Here is a 21,362-nt window from a genome sequence, read left to right as displayed (position 1 = left end):
AGCCATATTTCCTTCTTCCACTGTAATGGAAAATAGAATTGTATTATAAAATTGTACAGTTGGCTTTATGTGCTATGCTGCAATAAAATTACTTTCTACCTAGGGCTGGATGATGTTCTTAAGTTTAGGGTAGAGCTTTAATCTATTTGTAGGTGGGGGCATGCCCATGGTTGGAATGCTACTTGGTGAACTGTATAAAGGGCGGAAGTAAAACTGTGGAACATAGGTGTAGGCTGTGCATGGATGCTACTTGGGGAATCAATGGAGTCTCAGAGGCATGCAAACCTCTGCTCAGAAGGAAATCCAGGAGGGCTAGAAGTAAACTAGTATGAGAGTACATGGTAAAGTTCAAAAGGTCATTTAAGCCAAACAGAATGGAGCTCACCTTGGAGCTGCAGCAACCAACCAAGAATTCCCCTCAGCCTGCAGAAGCATATGTACATCGTTATCTGACAGCTCACCCCCCTGGATTGCTCTCTGTCACTAGATAACCAGTTTGGTGTTTATAGGTCAACTGTCAAGGCTGTTGTCATGGAAGTGTGAGCAGCTATTAACAGGATGCTGCTGCCACGGGTCATAAAGGCTAGGGCACTGCACAGAAGATTATCAATGGTTTTGCATGGCTGGGGTTCCCAGACTGTATTGGGGCCACTGATGGGACCAATGTATGCTTTGCCCACCACACCAGGCCTCAGAGTTCATCATCAGAAGTCCTCCAAAGATTTGTTGATCACTGCAGCAGAAGCATCAATATTGATGAAGGGTGGTCTGGAAAGGTACATGATGCCAGACTCTTTGGAAAGTAAGGCCTCTTTTCTACAATGAAAAAGGGAAATTTTGCTCCGGGACCACTATGGATACGCTGAGTAGCTACAGAACGCCAGTGCAATATGTATGTGAAGGCTGAAAGGGAGATGGGGATGGCCAGTGATGAAGTTGGAGGCTGCTGAGCAATATCTGCCTCATGTGATAACTGTTCACTGTATTTTGCACTGAATATGTGCACGGATAAGGAAATACAGCTCAGACTTAGCTTATTACAGTCTTTAGGAATTTCCTCAGTGTATTAATATGTAACCTACATCATCACATTGAGTACAGTTATGCAAACTTAATTTACACAGCAGATCCATATATACTTGCCATAAAATATACAAAATGTACAAACAAACTGCTCATATACAACTGTATAAATAGCACTGTTGTGCCTCCATATTTATAACAAAAGTTGTGGAGAAAGGACAATGAGGGTGTTCAAGAGCTTGGTTCTTTTATTTCTGCTACCTGTAGTGAGAGGTTCTATGGTACAGCTGAAAAATGGTGGCTATGAGGATATTGTTATTGCAATTAACCCTGGATTACCAGAAAATGACAATATCATTAGAAACATAAAGGTAAGAACTTTGGTATATGTAATGTCCTTCTGTGACATTCAGACGTCTTGGTTAGTTCTACCTCTAAATTAGCCGTAATCTTAAAAAGACCAGTTCCAGCTCCCATTAATGTCAATGTGAGGTTTTCTCTTTTGATTTTCATGGGAGCTAGATCAATTCTATGATTACTAAATTTGTTCTTAGCTTGAATTTTTATTTAAGTGTTGCTGTTAATGAAATGAATGTACTCATCTCTTGAAGTTTAACAGGAATATCATGGCTCAGGGTCAAGCTGATTCTATGTATCACCTTTTTATTTCTTCTTTCCAAAATATGTGTACCTTAGACTAGAAAATCTCTAGAACATGGATATTTAATTACCATTTACTGTACCTCCATTACAATGTTTTCCATTTGCTTTTATCCCTCCTTTCTCCCTGGCCTTGCAGATATTCACTGTGTTCTTAAAAACCCTTAGTATATATGTAGTGATTTCTGTTTTTATTCTTTCGTTTCTCAGTGTCACCATGTAGATCTTTTCTCCATGTTCATAATGATTTGGTCATTGCAGCATTCAGTTGCTGTAAAGAGAACAATAAACAGAGGAGGGCATAGCCATTAACTAGTGACCTCCAAACTACTGAGGAGAGGTGGGGAAGGAGCAAGGAGGAGGGAAAAAGAAAAATAATGACAAAGTAGTGCCCACTGTAGAGTCAGGAAAAAAAGTACAACTCTATAGAAGTGCAGCAGAGAAATGAGGAATCCCAGAGACAAGAAAAAGGTTATTACTTACTGACTATTTATCATTTTATTTTATTCATCAAAGTACTGTACATTTTACAGATCAGTGAAAAAGACCAGGACCGAACCACGCCTATCCTTCACCTCAGGCCCATGTAACTTTTTTGAGGAAATTTCATGTTTGGAAGGACCTCTGTCAGGTTTTATTTCATGGGCTAGATTGTGTTTTTTATCATAATCCCTGAGTAAGGGGCAGTATATAGTTGTACTGCCCTAGGAGCAATCCAGAGTCTTTCAGAGTTACAATTTGATCTCTCCTTGCTCCATGAGGGAAATAATCTGTCCCAGCCCTTCTCTTGGCCAAGGTTGGTTTCTTTCTATGCCTTCAGACATTTAGTGTTACTTTATGTACTCTTCTTTCCTGGCAAGTCTAAATTGCTCCTGTTCAATTTTTAATTCATAAATCTTTTATTTTCTTTCCCTACCAGGACATGGTCAAAGAGGCTTCTTCTTATTTGTTCAATGCTACAAAACAGAGATTTTTTTTCAAAACTGTAAAAATTATAATTCCTCTGCATTGGCTGCCAAAACCGGAGTATTTAAGCATAAAGACAGAGTCATATGATAAGGTAAGACTTAGAGCGCTTTTCACAAATGAAAAGTATTTGTTCTGTTCATAAGCATAAGACATAGGGTCTTGTATATTAGGTGGAATAATTCACACTATGGGGGTGTTATTTCTAAAACACACTAACGTATTGCTCATTAATTGATCCTTGTGTATTAAATGTTCCCTGATGCACTTTAACGTAGTCCTGCACTTTTGAAATCACCCCCCTGTAGTGCATGTTACCCCACTGTGTAGACAAGCCCTAAGTTTTTCAATAATGTGGAAACATAAATTGCTCTTTTTAGAATTTGTATTGCCCTCTAGTGCCCAGTCCTGCAGTCATTACCCAAGGGAACAATCAACGGGTGTGAGTAAAATCATTCGTCACCGTCCATTTCCTGCTGCCCTTTAAACAAGGACCATTTTATTTTTAGGCAGATGTTATCGTGGCTAATCCTTTCTTGAAGTACGGAGACGATCCTTACACTCTGCAATATGGAAGATGTGGGGAAAAGGGACGATACATTCATTTCACTCCCGACTTCCTATTAAATGACAATTTGTATAACATCTATGGACCACGAGGTAGCATCATCTATTGGACCTTAATTTTCTGCTTTTGTTCTTATAAATATGCAATGGCCAAGATTTTCCAAAGTGACTCATGATTTGGGGTGCCTCAGTTTTTGGTTGCCCAACCTGCGACACGTTAAAAGAACCTGGTTTTCACAAAGTGTTGAACATTAGGCTCTGTTAGGATATAGATATTCAAGCCTGTCTGGAAAGGCCTATACTCTAAGAATTTAGGTGTATTCTTATCACTTAGCTAGTGATAGAGGTATAAAAGAAAGAATCAAAATCACTGTCTGCCGGTGTAAGGTCCTTCTCTTACTGTGACAGTCTGAGGCCCTGTGCTTAGGCGAAGATCTTTGGCTAAGCAACAGAGGCAGCCTGTCAAGGTTCCTTCCCCACTCTGAACTCTAGGGTACAGATGTGGGGACCTGCATGAATACCTCCTAAGCTTACTTTTACCAGCTGAAGTTAAAACTTCCCCAAGGTACAAACTATTTTACCCTTTGCCCTTCGACTTCCACTGCCATCACCAAACATCTGACCAGATTTATTTTATTAGGAAAGAGCCCATTTGGAAATGTCTTTCCCCCCAAAAGCCTCCCAACCCTTACACCCCACCTCCTGGGGAAGGTTTGATAAAAATCCTCACCAATTTGCATAGGTGACCACAGACCCAAACTCTTGGATCTTAAGAACAATGGAAAAAAAGCATTCAGTTCTTGAAAAGAGGAATTTTAATAGAAGTAACAATAAAAAGAATCACCTCTGTAAAATCAGGATGGTAAATACCTTACAGGGTAATTAGATTCAAAACATAGAGAATCCCTCTAGGCAAAACCTTAAGTTACAAAAAGACACACAGACAGGAATATCCATTCTATTCAGCACAGCTTATTTTCTCAGCCATTTAAAGAAATCATAATCTAACACATATCTAGCTAGATTACTTATTAAATTCTAAGACTCCATTCCTGTTCTGTCCCCGGCAAAAGCATCACACAGACAGACAGAGAGAGAGCTTTGTTTTCTCCCTCTCCCCAGCTTTTGAAAGTATCTTGTCTCCTCATTGGTCGTTTTGGTCAGGTGCCAGCGAGGTTATCCTAGCTTCTCAACCCTTTACAGGTGAAAGGGTTTTTCCTCTGGCCAGGAGGAATTTTAAAGGTGTTTACCCTTTCCTTTATATTTATGACACAGCCATAAGCTGGGAAGCGAATGGTCACATCCTCACATTCCAAACTAGTCACATTGAAATAAGGTGCTATTGGGCTGTTAGGAATACAATCCTGTCCTGATAATGCGTATCGCCTCCAGAGAAAGGGAAGTGCCTAGAAGATGTAAAAGGAAACTTAGTTTGATAGCATCCTGTCTGGCAAGAACTCACTTATCAATAGCTGGGATGTGAAATCCTCATTTCTGTGTTTGTTCTATCACTGTAGTCCCCATTTCCCCATTGTTTATCTGTATAATCTCTGTCTGGTTCTGTGATTGTTCCTGTCTGCTGTATAATTAATTTTGCTGGGTGTAAACTAATCAAGGTGGTGGGATATAATTGGTTACATAATCATGTTACAATATGTTAGGATTGGTTAGTTAAATTTCAGTAAAATGATTGGTTAAGGTATAGCTAAGCAGAAGTCTGCAGTCAGTCAGGAAGTGCATGGGTGGGGAAATTGGAATCATGTTTTGCTAAAGGGGGAAATGGGAACAGGGAATGGGGGTGGGGAAATTGGAATCATGTTTGGCTAAGGGCAGGAATGGGAACAGGGATACGGGTGTAAGGCTCTGTGGTGTCAGAGCTGGGAAGGGGGACACTAAGGAAGGAAACTAGAATCATACTTCCTGGAAGTTCACCCCAATAAACATCGAATTGTTTGCACCTTTGGACTTCGGGTATTGTTGCTCTCTGTTCATGTGAGAAGGACCAGGGAAGTAAGTGGTCTTAAGGAGGCCTTAAGGAGTCTTAAATTGGACACTCAGAAAAGGGGGAACCTAAAATGACCAATCTCTTTAGAAAATTCTGGCTAATATTTTTACAGTAAATGTGGGTTGTTTTTCCTCTTAAATCATTGCTTTGACTTGGAAATAATCTATATCCTAACGTTACAGTGCAGTAAGCTAGTCTGAGAGTTGCAGTGGGTGTAACCTGGTGAACATGCAAGTAAAACCAGTCCCAGTGGATCCTAGAATAGAACAAACCCTCCTGAGCAGATCCTGATCTGGGGACTTGAGGGTTTTTATTGGAACTTCTGAAAGTCACATTTGCCCAACTACCCTTCTTGTAAGTGTACATTCACAAGGAATGAACAATATTCCCATTTCACATTGCCCATGTGAGGCCATTAATAAGCAAATAAATAAGCCCCAATAGAAACCCCTCAGTTTTGTGCAGTGTAATCTGCTGTCCATTAAAATGACTTTCTCCTATGCCCATTTAACCAATATAGTGTCCAATTTATTAATCTGTTTCCATACACAAATTAGAATTAATAATTGATGTGTTTCTTTTCAAATAGAAGTAGGTCAAAAGCAGTCCCTTGAGTCTGAACCCTGGTAAATGTGCAAGGTTATTTGGATTCAAATCCAAGACAAACCTGCATTCGATTAGATAAAAATGTATAGGTTTGTGGTCTCATCAGATTTCTGGCATTTTGGGACAAAAATCTCCTTAAAACAATTCATTGGAATCCAGTAAAGTCAAATACTAGCCTGGGTGAAGAATTGAACTCAAACCTTGAATTCTGACTTAAATTTAACCAGATCTGAGCTCTGCTTCCTTGGCCCATCTCTAGTTAAAAGCTTTAGTTAGACAACATTATATACATTCTCCATGTCAATGGCTTTACCAACACCTGCAAGAAAGGGGTTAGTTTGTCTTGATGTGATATTATGGTTTTCTGGGAAAGTATTCTGGTTGTCTAACCTTTTACACTTTATCTGCCTTCAACTATTTAAGTAATCCTTAGTTTTACCTTAAACTGAAATTAAACTAACTTCTCTATGGTTTTCTAATGTACAGTACACCTTTTCCTTTGTGTTATATAAGAGCCAAGAATTATTTTAGAAGACATGGGTAACATGAAACACCTTGCTTGATGCCAGGAATAGACAGAAGCTACTGTCTGCAAACAGAGGTGTCAGATCTTTACCCAGGTCTGTTAATACTCTGGAAGGGTTAATCTGAACACAGTGATCTGTTTGGGTTTAAGGCCTGGATCCCGCAATGAGTCCTGTGTGAGTACAGGGGTCCGTCCAAGCAGAGCTCATTGCAGGATTGGACCCTAAATTTGTTTAAATGACATACTGAAATATAAAATCAACTTTAAAGTGTTGCATTTAGAATTCACACATGCTCCTGCTCTTCCGTAGCCAAAGTTTTTGTCCATGAATGGGCCCATCTTCGTTGGGGGGTGTTTGATGAATACAATAATGATGCACCTTTCTATGTGTCCATAAACTCCGGAAAAGCAAGTGTTGAAGCAACAAGGTACCAGTGTTTTTATATTTTGAATTCAGCTGATGACATTTTAAATAGTTGAATGACATTTGGCACATACTTGTCTGTTTTCAGTCTGTACTTTGAGCCCCATGCAAAAAGTCTTGGCGAGTTGTTGTTCATAGTATTAAAAAAGAAGCGATAGGACAATGTGTAACAATATTGCTGCCCACAAAGCAGTCTCATTGAATTGCAGTCACTATAATTTTATAATCCAACACATTTTTTATAATAAATGAGCTTTTAATTTGGGTGCAATTGCAGATTTGAGTTACTGTTTTCTACTTTTTGATTTACCATGGCTTTATCAAATAGCGGTTAGCATGTATTAAATAAGAATGTTTTCTTAAGTTCCTCTGGGGCATGATCCTTAAAGTTCCAAACCATTCTTACTAGTTCATGTTTAGGGTATTTTTTAATATTAAAAAGGGACATGGTCAAGGTACACACCCCATTATTGACCTGCTTTAAAGCAGTTACTATCTTATGATAATGTTCTCTAGAGTCTTCATATCTAAGGGTTTTTTTAAAAGCATAGAACTCTGTCAATGAAAAACAAAAAACAGAGTGAGACTGGATATCTCAGAGGGTTGGAATGGCCCTGGTCTGAACTTGAACCAGTTTGGTAGGGCCTAAAACTCATTACCGTTTGCTAGTCACTTGTTGGCCATTGTGAAATGAATTAGTGTTTTCTGTCCAATTCCTAATGGACAAGTATCAACATCACAAAACTCCTCTGCTGCAATTAGCACTCTAATTGGCAGGTACCACTGAAGGAGACTGCGACAGGGCTCCCTTCTCCGACCTTTGGACCACCACAAACTGGCTGGACACTTTCCAGGTTTATAAGCATGAGAGTGTTATTTATTAGGTCCCTCCACCAGTTCATCAGTACAGCCTTGGGCAGTAACATACCAGTGTACGTAAACTTCCCCACAGCCCACTCTCTGGGGTGGCAGAGGGAAAGATCTCCTCATCACAGTGCCCCTGTATCTCCTGGCATCTTACCTCTTGCACTTCCTTCCTGCCTCTTAACTGCTCCCAGCTGATGGGTTGATTGCTCTCATTAGCACATCAGCCCCATGCCTAATTAGAACATTAAGCACCCATCTCTCAGGACAGGTCTACACTACAGCCTAAGTCAAGAAAGCCCCCCTCCCAACAAGCGATGTAAGCCTCGTGCTCTCCTCACCGGTGCTATGTTGACGGGAGATGCTCTCCTGCTTACATACCTTCCACTTCTCACCGAGGTGAGAGTAATTATACTGATGGGAGAGTGCTCTCCCTTAGCATAGCCCATCTTCACCAGACATGCCACAGCGGTGCAGCTGCTCCAGTATAGTGCTGTAGTGTAGACTTGCCCTCAGTTAAGTCCACTCCAGGCGGGGAATAGCTAGTAACTTAGTGACCAGTGTTGGGTCAGCTCTAGGCTCCTAGATCTCTGTCCCAGAGGCAGTGATTGAATGGGCATGGAGAATGTAGTACCAGTTCACCTCTGGAGCACGTTCTTCAAGTCTGGATTGAGGTATATTGATGGAATAGTGGAGGCACTCATCACTCCTATTGTTTCTCCTCACCTAGATGGTGTTTGATTCACAACCTATACATAGTTACTTGAGGATACCGCTGGAAAAAAAGTCTACCAGTATTTTATTATTCTGACCATTTCTAAATTAGATTGTAAACTCTTTGGGGGCAGAGATAGTGTCTAAATTTGTGTTTGAGCAATGGCTAGTACAATATAATCCCAATGATGACTGGAGGCTTTGGGCCTTACATGATTCAAATAATAAATAACAGATTACTATTTAGATTATTATTTTGATTATATGTGGCTTGTTAGCGAAGTCTCTTACTATCTTACCTCCTCTTTAGGTGTTCAGCTAGTGTCACAGGTAAATACATAGTCCAAAGCACGACAAAAGAATGCAAATATGATGAGCAGACAAAGCTGTATGAAGCTGGATGTAAATTTGTGCCAAATAAAATACAAAATGCCCCAGCATCTATAATGTACATGCAAAGCCTCCCTTCTGTAAGTATTGTTACTGCTTTTTTGACCCAGTTGGGTAGCCAATATTTGGGGTCTTGTACGTTGTTTCCAATAGGAGAAGCTGATATGTAATAAAGTATTTCTTTGATGTTTCCTGTTTATTTACAAACAGTATACACAATTCCTGTTACTCTGAAGATAGCAGGAATCAAATAAGGGGTATTTTCTTTACTCACAGATCCAAGCCTCTTTCCACGTATCACTCTGTCCAAAAAACTTCCCCTCTGCTTTCCTTCCCGGGGAGCCCTGAGTTTACCTAAGTTTATTTTTAGCTTCCCTCTCCTTGCCTGATATTTGCTGTTGGTGTAGTGGGGTGGGGCCAACTGGGTCCACAGGCTCTCATTAGCCCTTTCATTGCCAGTGTGGGGCTTATCTGTCCCATCACAGGTATATGGAAATACCCAGAGATTGTGGCTAATTTTGCTCCTTTTTGGATCAGGTAAAAATAAAAAGTTACCCAGACAGGAGGCATTTTCTGTTATAACATTGTGACAAGCCTCCTGTGAAGTGCTAAGCATTTTCAACGCCACTAAAATAAATGGAAACTGAGTGTGCTCAGCAACTTGCTAGAGGCACTCAGCACCTTACTTCTGGAGCTTTGAAAATATTATGTGACATAAATTTTGCTCTGCTAAGACTAGTAAGGGGGCAGTGAGCTGTTCATCCTCTTTAAAAGTACTCCTGACCATCAAGAAGATCAGAGAGATTTGTTTTGAAAAAACTTTTCCATTCCTGCATGATTTTCCACTGGCAGAGTGTGTTGTGTCCCAGGTGAGTTGAGATCCTTATGTATCAAAGCACTGGGACGCCATAGTAACTACATATCTGTGAACTTTATTGATGAGGTCTGCACTACCTGGGCATCCTCACAACACTGGGTAAGTAGACACACCGTGTGTCTACACCGCAATCGGAAGTATGACTGAAGCTCAGGTAGGCATCTCTGTGCTAACTTTAATATAGCTTGTGTGGCTAAAAATAGCAGCGAAGACATAATGGCATGGACACCGTGCAGGCTAGCAATCTGAGTATATATCCAGGGTTCTGGGTGAGCTTGTACAGACATGCTGAAGCCCATGCAGCCAAATCTTCCCTGCTATCTGTAGCCGCACTAGCTGGACTAAAGCTAATGTGGGTATGTCAACTTGAGCTGCAGTGCTATGCACAGTGTAAACCCTGAGACAGGTTCTTTGGGAACATGCTTCTTTGACTTCGTCCAGGGTACAGGACATAGAAAGATTATATTCTCTGTAGCCTTCAGAGTGGGCAGAGAATTTCTGTATTTGTGGTTGTCATGAGCAATGGAACAATAGTATACTGGGATTTGCTACTATATGTGTATACTTGCTTTTTTCAATAATTTTTTTCTCTTCCAATTGGCTTTATTTTAAGGTGGTTGAGTTCTGTGATCAAAGTACTCATAATGAAAAGGCTACAAATATGCAGAACAAAATGTGTAACTACCACAGCACCTGGGAAATAATTATGAACTCTCCTGACTTCAGTAACACCTCTCCAATAAATAGCACAAGCCCTCCATATGAGACCTCCTTCTCATTGCTGCAGACCAAAGACAGAGTAGTCTGTCTTGTACTGGATGTTTCTGGGAGTATGGCTCAAGTAAGAACAAACATATATAAGTTTCTTTCTTTTTTAGCAGAACTGCTTAGAAACAGTTAGGCAGTTATAAAACAATGTGGTGTGTGTATGTATGTGTCTATCTAGATATATATATATATATATATACACCCACACAAATGTTTTCTTTAGTCAATATTTCAGAAAGTATGTTTATTATTTTAGAAAATTTGATGCCATTATTTTTCCATTATACATATTTAGGGATTGCTAAAAGGAAACTCAAATTGCTAAAAATGATATGCCAGACTTAGTCTCTCTTTCCTTACAAAATATAACTACTGCTCTTTTTTTAACTTCAGCTCCAGAATGTCAGAACTACTGTAGTTCCCCAAATCAGAAAATATATCATACATGCAAGTTTTGTGCTCTGTGACTCACAAATTATTTTCAAAATAAATATGAAAGTCACTGTGTATAGCAAAATAAAAATGAAATACTTTCTCTCAATCATTCATCCTAATGAGTCAAGAATTTGGGTTGTCATAAGGTGATGCTGGATTAACCAGAGTGAGACTTTTTTTTTTAATTAAAATTTGTGCTATTTAGCCTAATTATCATCTTGGAGAGGTCCCTGTAGGTGACATGAGCCCTTAAAGAGACTCTTAATCTGTTTCGGGCCTCAAATTTATCATTCTTACAGTAAATCCAATATAACCTCCCTGAATAAGCTATGTGTTCATATGTATAAATATCATATAACAGTAGAAATGAGAGTCATGTGATAAGTTTGTCACATTTTTGCAGTTTATTTATCCTGTACCTTTACAAGCTTCAGCTGTCTTCTGCCCATAAATCCATCTCCCCAGGTTTTATTCTTACATTCCAAACCATTCCCCAGCTTCCAAGAGCTATTTTTATATCAACCTATGTTGTATTCTTTCCCCAATATACAGAATTTCTTCATCCCTAATTTGTTAGTTTCAAACATTGAATCCTGAGCCAGTGACAACGTCTATTCTCAAAAACGTTACAACTTTGAAGTGTGTTATCTCACAGACTTTCAGGGCTGGAAATAGGATCTTCCCACCAGTATATCTCTGGGAAGAGAAGGTCCTCAGCATCCCTGTGGGGAGCACAACACCCTTTTATGCCCTAGGGAGGCCCGAGACATCTTGCTTTAAAATTGTAGTATATTTATATCTGGAAAAAATGTAATTTTTAGACGTCTTTATGAGCCCTGTATGGATTGAATAATGATAACAAAGGCACCTGGCTTTACAGGTGCAGGGGTAAAAAATAATCTCAATATAAAAAAAATGAAACCTCTCTAAAACATTCAAGAATACTTTTTCCTGTTATACTGAATATATTTTCGTGTGGTAGAAAGGTTTTATCAACGCTTCTTTGGAATGACCTGCCTAGTCACTCAAAATTTCACCAAAAAGGAATAACATTAGTACTCCCAACTCATGCAGGTTAAAACTGTACTATACTGACATGAATTCCACATATATTATTATAAAGTATAAGTGTATTAATATAGCTTTATTTAAAAAAATATTTTGGGTCTTCAGTTCAACAATCAACACAACTCCACTGAGGAGTCAAATGATGATGTTTTGATAAAGTCTATTAGAAAAATCTTTGGCATATGGTATGGAATTTGCCAAGGACGGTGCATGGGATTTATATTCTCTCTCAGAAAGATAATTTATGAAGCTAACGCAGATTGAAAAGGTCTCTTAATATATTTGATGAAGATTTATAATAATGAATTCAACCAAAATGTACAGAAGGGTGATTAAAATAGCATCTGGCTACTTCTTTGGCCTACAGGGTACTATATAATGTTTTATATGATTTAAGTTTTGTGGTTCAGTATTTGTCAATATCAGATAAGGACTTCATTTAATTTATGACAAAGAAAGATATGGATAGCAAGTAAGTGGTGCATCTTGTGATGAACTACAGTTGAGCAGCATGGAATTCAGTGCTTTTGAAAGTAAAGCACTAAACACTGGCTGAAAACATGTACAGTGCAGATATACCCTGTGTAAGCTTCCCCTATATTGCTCTTCCTAATATGCCATACCAGTACAATTCTATTTCTGGGACTGATCTTTAGCAAAGATTGACAGTTTCCACAAATTATCTAGTGATGTTATGATGTGATAAATGTCTGTCATGCATGACACATTCTATGAAATCACCCAACTGGGGACTGAGAGGCCCAGGATGTAAATGTACCAACCTAGAGATAATACTGCAAAATCTGGATCACAAGTGAAATGAGTGTGGCGTTCTCTAATGATTATCTGTCCTCATCACACAATCAATATTTTTGACACAGCTGGCATTCCTTCCTCTGGAGAGATTTCAGATTGGAAGAGCAGCTGTGGAGGTACAGTAAACGAGCAGTCTGGAAAAGCTTTTGTAAACTAGTGCTATGAGTATTTTACTCTCATTAGCATCAAATTCACCCCAAAGCTATTAAGAGGCAAACTCGTTAACTAAGATGTGCACCTAGATTTCCAGAGATAAAAATACAGCAATTGTCCATCTCCTAACCTTAATATAGGAAAGGATGAGAATCCTTAAAAAGATCAAGAATAATGACAGCTAGTTTTAATAGAGAAAGAAAATCTTCCAAGGGTAAACTTTCTCAGCTGGTTTTCAGCAATCTGTTCAAATATTTACATTTAAAATAAATTCTTTCACTAAAATTAACAAATTTTCCAAGTGCCAGGTGCCTGTGAAATAGAGGGGCTATCCTAATGCATCGGTAGGTTGAGTGCTGTTCTCTGAGCCTGCAGCCATTTTACCTAAACAAATTATGTGACACAATCTGATTTGTGACCATGCGATCACATTATTAGAAAGCTGTTTGGCTCACACTGTTATATATCTCCTGGAGGTTTCAGTATGCAGATACTCTTTCATGATAGCCAGACATGGCACACATCTCCAGTGGTTTGGAAAGAATATGCCGGGGTGATATATGGGGTACTTTGGGGTACTCAGATATTGGAAAATTAGAAAACTACCCATATTTTCCATCCAAATCTCTCATCTACTCCATGTCAGGTACATTTCAATTTATTTGTACAAACTGAACAATATTAGTAATTGCTGTATTCTTGCTTTTTGCTGTCTCTTCTGAAAAGCCTTGAGCATTCTAAGAACGTTCTTTCTTCACCTGCAGAATAACCGCATTAATCGTCTCTACCAATCTGCGGAGATATTCCTACTACAGATTGTTGAAATGGGTTCCTGGGTTGGAATGACCACATTCCAGTCCACAGCACAAATTAAAATTAATCTACAACAAATAGTTAGTGAGAATGTACGCCAGAATCTTATCAAACACCTGCCTACATCAGCTGATGGAGGAACTAACATCTGCGAAGGAGTACGCAAAGGATTTGAGGTGAAGGAGAACATTAGGGGGAATGTGTCCTGGAATGCAGTGACACTGAAATGGAATTAGGAATCTTGGTGGATATCCAGCTGAACATAAGCTTTGAGTGCAGTGATATAGCCAAGAGAGCTAATGTGATCCATTCCTAGGATGTATAAGGAGGAGAATAGTGAGTAGAAGTAGGGAGGTGATTTCACCTCTGTGTACAGCAGTACTGAGATCATTACTGGAATACTGGGACTGGTTCTGGTGTCCACATTCAGAAAGGATGTAGGGAAACTGGAAGGGGTTCAGAAGAGAGCCACAAGAACAACTAAAGGTTTAGAAAATGTGCTTTATAGTGAGAAACTTAGGAAGCTCAATCTGTTCAGTTCAACAAAAGCAAGATCAGGGCCTAAGAAATTAACAAGGCCCTGCCATGTTTATACTACAAAAAAAATTAAAACTGCATTGAAACAATCTTACAAGAATGCTTTGCAGGAATCTCAAGGCATTTTGCAGAAGATCAAAATCATATAATGTCTTACAAGAAATTCCACATTTTGTTTATTTTAGCATTGGTTAGTTCACGGATGGCACTAAGCTGGGGGGAAAGAGGTAGATACAGTGGAGGGTAGGGATAGGGTCCAGAGTGACCTAGACAAATTGGAGGATTGGGCCAAAAGAAATCTGATGAGGTTCACCAAGGACAAGTGCAGAATCCTGCACTTAGGAAGGAAGAATCCTTTGAACTGCTACAGGCTGGGGACCGACTGGCTTCGCAGCAGTTCTGCAGAAAAGGACCTGGAGATTATAGTGGACGAGAAGCTGGATATGAGTCAACAGTGTGCCCTTGTTGCCAAGAAGGCCAACAGCATATTGGCCGTGTTAGTAGGAGCATTGCCAGCAGATCGAGGGATGTGATTATTCCCCTCTATTCGGCACTGGTGAGTCCACACCTGGAGTATTGCGTCCAATTTTGGTCCCACCACTACAGAAGGGTTGTGGACAAATTGGAGAGAGTGCAGCGGAGGGCAATGAAAATGATTAGGGGGCTGGGACACATCACTTACGAGGAGTGGCTGAGGGAACTGGGCTTATTTAGTCTGCAGAAGACAAGAGTGAGGGGAGATTTGATCGCAGCCTTCAACTACCTGAAGGGGGGTTCCAATTCTCAGTGGCAGCAGATGACAGAACAAGAAGCAATGGTCTCAAGTTGCAGTGGGGGAATTCTAGGTTGGATATTAGGAAAAACTATTTCACTAGGACAGTGGTGAAACACTGGAATGGGTTACCTAGAGAGGTGATAGAATCTCCATCCTTATAGGTTTTTAAGACCCAGCTTGACAAAGCCCTGACTGGGATGATTTAGTTTGAGTTGGTCCAGCTTTGAGCAGGGGATTGGACTAGATGACTTCATGAGGTCTCTTCCAACCCTAATCTTCTATCATTCTATGGTTTCAGCATGGTTTCATTCTGAAATGTGGTTAAATAAAAATGGAACCATCTAATGCTGTGATTTCTCAAGTCACTAACGAGAACAGAACTGTGTTCAAGGTAGCTTTCCATAGCCTTAAGGGACATGTTCAGGGCTTCTGGAAAATGCACTGTGGATATGCTGTCATTGGCAGCAGGACCTGGAGTGAGGGCACACATTACAACTTCTTGGAAGAGATGTAAGGAATATGCTACCCTTAGACACCTCTCCCCTGAACAAACCATCCTGCTCTGTACAAGCAGGATAATTCAGACACTTTCAATTCAGCCATTGCCACATAACACAATCTCCACTTGCAGCACAATTCACACTTGTAAGGAAAGGATCTTGCCTTACAACTGATAACCATTTCCCTTGACATAGACACTAGATGTGCTAGGGCAGCTAAAATTTACAAAGGGGTGGGCAAACTTTTTGGCCCGAGGGCCACATCGGGGTTGCAAAACTGTATGGAGGGCTGGGTAGGGAAGGCTATGCCCCCCCAAACAGCCTGGCCCCTGCCCCCTATCCGCCCCGTCCCACTTCCTGCCCCCTCAGAGCATCCCACCCATCCAACCCCCCCTGCTCCCTGTCCCCTGACTGCCCCGACCCCTATCCACACCCCTGCCCCGTGACTGGCCCCCCGGGACTCCCACAGCTTTCCAACCGCCCTTGTTCCCCGTCCCCTGACCGCCACCCCCAGAACCACTGCCCCATTCAACTGCCCCCTGATGGGCCCCCCAGGACTCCCACACCTATCCAACCGCCCCCTGTTCCCTGTCCCCTGACTGATCCCTGGAACCTCCCGCCCCGGCCCCCTTACCATGCCCCTCAGAGCAGCATGTCTGGCAGCCGCGTCGCCTGGCCAGAGCCAGACACGTTGCTGTGCTGCCCTGCAACAGCGCACAGCCCCACCACCCAGAGCGCTGCGGGGGAGAGGGAACAGCGAGGGAGGGGCCGGGGCTAGCCTCCCCGGCTGGGAGCTCAGGAGCCAGGCAGGACGGGCCCGCGGGCTGTAGTTTGCCCACCTCTGATTTACAACAAAGTCCTATTGCTAACACCTGATATTCTCTTTTCAATTCAGATGATTAAACAAAAATACACGAATCTCTATGGTTCTGAAATTGTACTGCTGACAGATGGAGAGGATACATGTATGAGCAATTGCCTTACGGAGGTAGAAAAGAGTGGCTCAATCATTCACACCATTGCTTTGGGGCCAAATGCTGCTCCAGAACTAGAACAATTTTCAGATGTGACAGGTGAGTAACTTTCTAAACTAACCCTTTTTTTGGCTTGCATACATGAAGCATGAAATGTAAAAGCAGAGTGAAAAGAAAAGGAGTACTTGTGGCACCTTAGAGACTAACCAATTTATTTGAGCATAAGCTTTTGTGAGCTACAGCTCACTTCATCGGATATGAAGTGAGCTGTAGCTCACGAAAGCTTATGCTCAAATAAATTGGTTAGTCTCTAAGGTGCCACAAGTACTCCTTTTCTTTTTGCGAATACAGACTAACACAGCTGTTACTCTAAAAACAGAGTGGTTTACAACTTGTAATATGAAAAGAAAGTAAACTTAGTAACCTAATTCCAGTCGTATTTACAGAATGCTTATTTTCACCTAAATAAACACAACAATATTGGGAGCAATTGTTTATCTTTACCTGTCCTCGCTTTAAAAAAACTGTAACCTGGTAACACCCTGCTAAATAGTGTTAGCGTGCTTTCCCTTCTCCCTCCCACTTCCCTGGTTCTTGTCACGCAGATACCAAGCAGCAAAAGACCAGAAGTCTGAAGTGCAGACAACATGATGTTTATTGGGGTTAGTTTACAAGCAAGCATATTCTGAAGCCCTTCACACCAGTCAGGCTTATCTCTATATGCCAATAGAGTCTGTTCCCCAGTGTCTCCCTTCCCAGTTCTGATGCCGCAGAGCATTTACCCCGTGTCCCCCTTCCCAGCTCTGACGCCGCAGAGCCTTGCCTGTGTTCCTGTTCCCCATTCCCTGTTCCCATTCCCCTTGCCTTAGCAAGCATGATTCCAATTTCCCTTCCACTTCCTGTTTGACCCCAGTTTATATAGGAATATTCACAGCTATACTTTAACCAATCATTTTACTGAAATTTAACTAACCAATCCTAATATATTGTAATATAATTGTCTCACCAATTATATCCCACTACCCTCTTTAACTTACACCTAGCAAAATTCATTATACAGCAGACAGAAACAATTAGAGAACCAGACAGATTAACAATAAAAAAGTGGGGGCCATCAAGATAAAACAATACAGAAATGAGGGTTTCACAACCACAACCATTAATAAGTGATTTATTGCCAGACAGGATGCTATCAAACTAAGTTTTCTTTAACCATCTTAAGATCTGTTTCTCTATCCGGTGGTGATGGGAACTATCAGCTCAGGATCGTCTTCCTAACAACCCAATACCACCTTATTTCAGTGTGACTGGTTTGGGATGTGAGGATGTGACTGTTCGCGTCCCAGTTTATGGCTACCCCTGCTGCCTAGACAAAGGCCTTAGCTTAAGAACCAGGCCTCAGACTATCCTAGTGAGAGAAGGCCCATACACAGGCGGACTTGTGATTTTGATTCTTTAATTTTATACCTCTATAACTAGCTAAGTGATAAAAATACACCTAAGTTCTTAAAGTATAGGCCTTTGCAGGCAGGCCTGAATATTTATATTCTAACACTCCACCCCTTTCTTTTTCTTTTGGGAATCCTCCTGCCCAGGTATCCCTGGAAAAGCATAGGACATATGGCGACACTTCCTGATAGGGCCAGGCATCAAGGTGGAAGGTGTCGATGATCCATCTGTCCCATTGCCCCTTGTGTGGTACAGTGCCCTGCACCTTCCCTTGTAGGGGCATACCACACCTATTCCAATTAGTGTTCCAGACTTCCCACTATAGTGGGCCCGAGAAGGTTGGGTCCAGGTTGTCTAGTCTACATTACTTATAAGTTATCATTAGTGGCATAGCAAGGTTTGATAATGATATTACTGCAGTGAAGGGTTCATGTAGCGTTCATGCACCTGGAAACAGTCAGGGCACACCCTGACTGTTGTGTAGGAGCAATGCACACATTGCTCTGTTCTATCCAAGGACATGGACCATGAAAACATGGACCATCTGGGAAGTCAAAATAAGGACATCAGCTGTGGGAAGCTTCCTCGGCCGAAGCTCAAGGCCTGAGAATAAAGATTGTAGTAGATAGAGGCTAGTAAATAGGAATATTAATTAAAGTCATATTATTTTCTTTGTTGATGCCTTTTGCGGTCGGTTGGAGTATGTGATGCGCAGGGGGGAGAGAAATAAAAGAGGTGGAAAAGCTGACAGGGGTGATCCCATCAGCAGACCAGCCTGCTTGCTTGCCTAAAGTCGTGTCCTGTCTTGTATTGAACCGCCACACTGCAGGATGTTTTTCTAAACAAAAAGATAAGCTCAGTGTTGAAATGATTAACATTGTATTTCTGTTGTTTACTTGGCAGTGGTGTGTAAACTTAATAGTGAAATAATTACCCCCTCACAAATCATCACAGCTGGAGGGCTCTAGCTGAGGAGTCTGTAACCAATGTCACTACACTAGTGATCAGGAGACTCAGTCAGCTCTGCTTTCAGTGGAAGCTGCACTGTTACTTTTAACTTCAGCCATTTTAAGGAAAGCCAGATGAGTGCTGGGTGATGCTGCAGTACAGGGCACCTACCAATGGGAATTCCATGTGTTAATTTACAGTGTAAGTTTACTCAAAATAGTGACTATGTATAAATTGCATCTTCTTAGTCAGAGATGCTCCTTTTGTGTATTCAGAATCACATCTGCTTGCTTCAGGGACTTAAATAAGATTGTACTGCTTTTTACTCTTGTTAGCACTGTACAGCCAACATGGCTGTGAGAGAACAAGCTTTTCACAGAATCTTCAGTGCTAGTGATTGATGTGTGATCCAGAAAGAACCCAGATGGTCTTTCAGAGCCCAGTCTCAGCGGGCAGGGCTCACCTGTTTGAAACAAATGCCAGATTTCCAAGGACACTGAGCACCAGAAATTCCCATTGGAGTTATGGGTGCTCAGCACATATGAAAGAGGCCCAAATGTTATACTGGTAAACTAACCAGGTTTGATCTGAGTCATTGAGAAGCAATAATCATGGAATGCTACAATGTTATTTTTACAGAGGCGTCTTTCAAAACGGAATTACACTTTACAAGTAGTGCATGGCTCAAAGTCCAGACTTACCAAGAACAGACTTTAAGTGAGTCAGCACAGTGTGCTGGATGAAGTGCTAGATGTGACCAAGCTAGGTGGAGTTAAAATGTGAACAGATGGGATCATTTCCCAGGTCAAACTAGCTTTTTGCAGGAACGGTTTTAGGTGGTATTAATTGTATTAATTGATTGCATTTGTATTAATTGATTCCCCACCACCCAGTGGTTCCTCCCTGCATTGCCCCATGAATAGAGGATAATAAAGGAACAAGATTTAATTTATCAAATGAACACTGTGCTTATAGCAACAGCCAACTACCATAACGCACATAACAAAGACCTACTGTTTTACAGTAAATGACTATTCTGATTATTTTAACCATCATATTTCAGGAGGTTTAAAGTTTTATGCCACAGATACCGTTGATTCCAATGGCCTAATTGATGCATTCAGTGGAATTTCATCAGGAAGTGGAAATATTTCTGAACAGTCTATTCAGGTCTGAGATTCAAACCTTTGTTTTTTTTCACATTATTAATTAATTACTGATCAATTAGAGTAATTTTAGTAGTCAGTAATCTTAACTATTGCACTGCCAGTGACTGACCTTAAAATTGAAGTATAAACTGATATTTGGAAATGGCTGTGGGAATTTCTGTGGTCTGTTATATTAGCAATGAAATGAAACAGCCAGTGAAAGAAAGGAAATTAGAATTTCTCACGATTAGCTAATGCAAAAGGACTTATAGACAGAGGTAGGCAGAAATACCACAGAACATTCAGCCACTCCTGTATGGAATGCTGTAAACAAGTCATTTTTGTCTTCCAGAGCATCTTACTTAATACTATTATCAATAAAGAGGAAAATACCCCAATTACTTCTCTTCTAAACAGTAGATAGCATTTTGATTCCCAGCTTTCCTGGCACTTTTCATGATCTATCTCAACTCAGCAACAATTTCTTCAAAATAATTGCGGCTAGTAGTACTGAGTTTTCTCCTCCTCCTCTTTCTACCAGAGCTCTTGGGTTGTGCTATTTATAACTTAACAACTCAGCCCTCACTTTGTTAATGCTCAGCTATGGACCCAGTTTTGCACTTTATCTGAATCATTCGCAGCAGCTAACATAGAACTGGTCATGGACAACTTAGCTTGTCTGCAACTGTATACTGGTCTTGTTAAGAACATAAGAACGGCCATACTGGGTCAGACCAATGGTCCATCTAGCCCATTATCCTGTCTTCCAACAGCGGCTGGCCCCAGATGCTTCAGAGGGAATGAATAGAACAGGGCAGTTTATGAACTGATCCATCCCCTGTTGTCCAGGCCCAGCTTCTGGCAGTCAGAGGATCAGTGATACCCTCAGCATGGAGTTGCAACCCTACCCATCTTGGCAAGTAGCCATTGATGGACCTACCCTCCATGAATTTATCTAATTCTTTTTGCAAAAAGAAAAGGAGTACTTGTGGCACCTTAGAGCCTAACCAATTTATTCATCTGATGAAGTGAGCTGTAGCTCATGAAAGCTTATGCTCAAATAAATTGGTCAGTCTCTAAGGTGCCACAAGTACTCCTTTTCTTTTTGCGAATACAGACTAACACAGCTTTTACTCTGAACCCTAATTCTTTTTGGCACCTACTTATAATTTTGGCCTTCACCACATTCCCTGGCAACAGGTTTCACAGGCTGACTGTATGTTTTGTGAAGAAGTACTTCCTTAGGTTTGTTTTAAACCTGCTGAATATTAATTTCATTTGGTGGCACCTGGTTCTTGTGTTATCTGAAGGGGTAACTAACACTTCCTTATGCACTTACTACACACTGTGATGGGT

At 40.8% G+C, this 21,362-nt stretch overlaps 1 protein-coding gene across 1 annotated transcript in view; it reads left to right on the top strand.

Annotated features, from left to right (window-relative positions):
• Window positions 1-663: 663 nt before the first annotated feature.
• LOC140916628 (calcium-activated chloride channel regulator 1-like) overlaps window positions 664-21,362 on the top strand; it is a 35,008-nt gene continuing 14,309 nt past the window's right edge. The window contains exons 1-10 of the mRNA XM_073358301.1: window positions 664-802; window positions 1,291-1,394; window positions 2,603-2,743; window positions 3,159-3,309; window positions 6,664-6,781; window positions 8,666-8,825; window positions 10,236-10,463; window positions 13,627-13,851; window positions 16,383-16,560; window positions 19,922-20,028. Coding sequence (XP_073214402.1) covers window positions 664-802; window positions 1,291-1,394; window positions 2,603-2,743; window positions 3,159-3,309; window positions 6,664-6,781; window positions 8,666-8,825; window positions 10,236-10,463; window positions 13,627-13,851; window positions 16,383-16,560; window positions 19,922-20,028 — 1,551 coding nt within the window. The remainder of the gene's footprint in view (window positions 803-1,290; window positions 1,395-2,602; window positions 2,744-3,158; window positions 3,310-6,663; window positions 6,782-8,665; window positions 8,826-10,235; window positions 10,464-13,626; window positions 13,852-16,382; window positions 16,561-19,921; window positions 20,029-21,362) is intronic.

This window comes from Lepidochelys kempii, chromosome 8 (genome assembly GCF_965140265.1).
Source record: "Lepidochelys kempii isolate rLepKem1 chromosome 8, rLepKem1.hap2, whole genome shotgun sequence".
In the NCBI taxonomy this organism is placed as follows: Eukaryota; Metazoa; Chordata; order Testudines; family Cheloniidae; genus Lepidochelys; species Lepidochelys kempii.
Note: the sequence above shows the minus strand (reverse complement) of the source record. Positions and strands in the feature narration are given on the sequence as shown.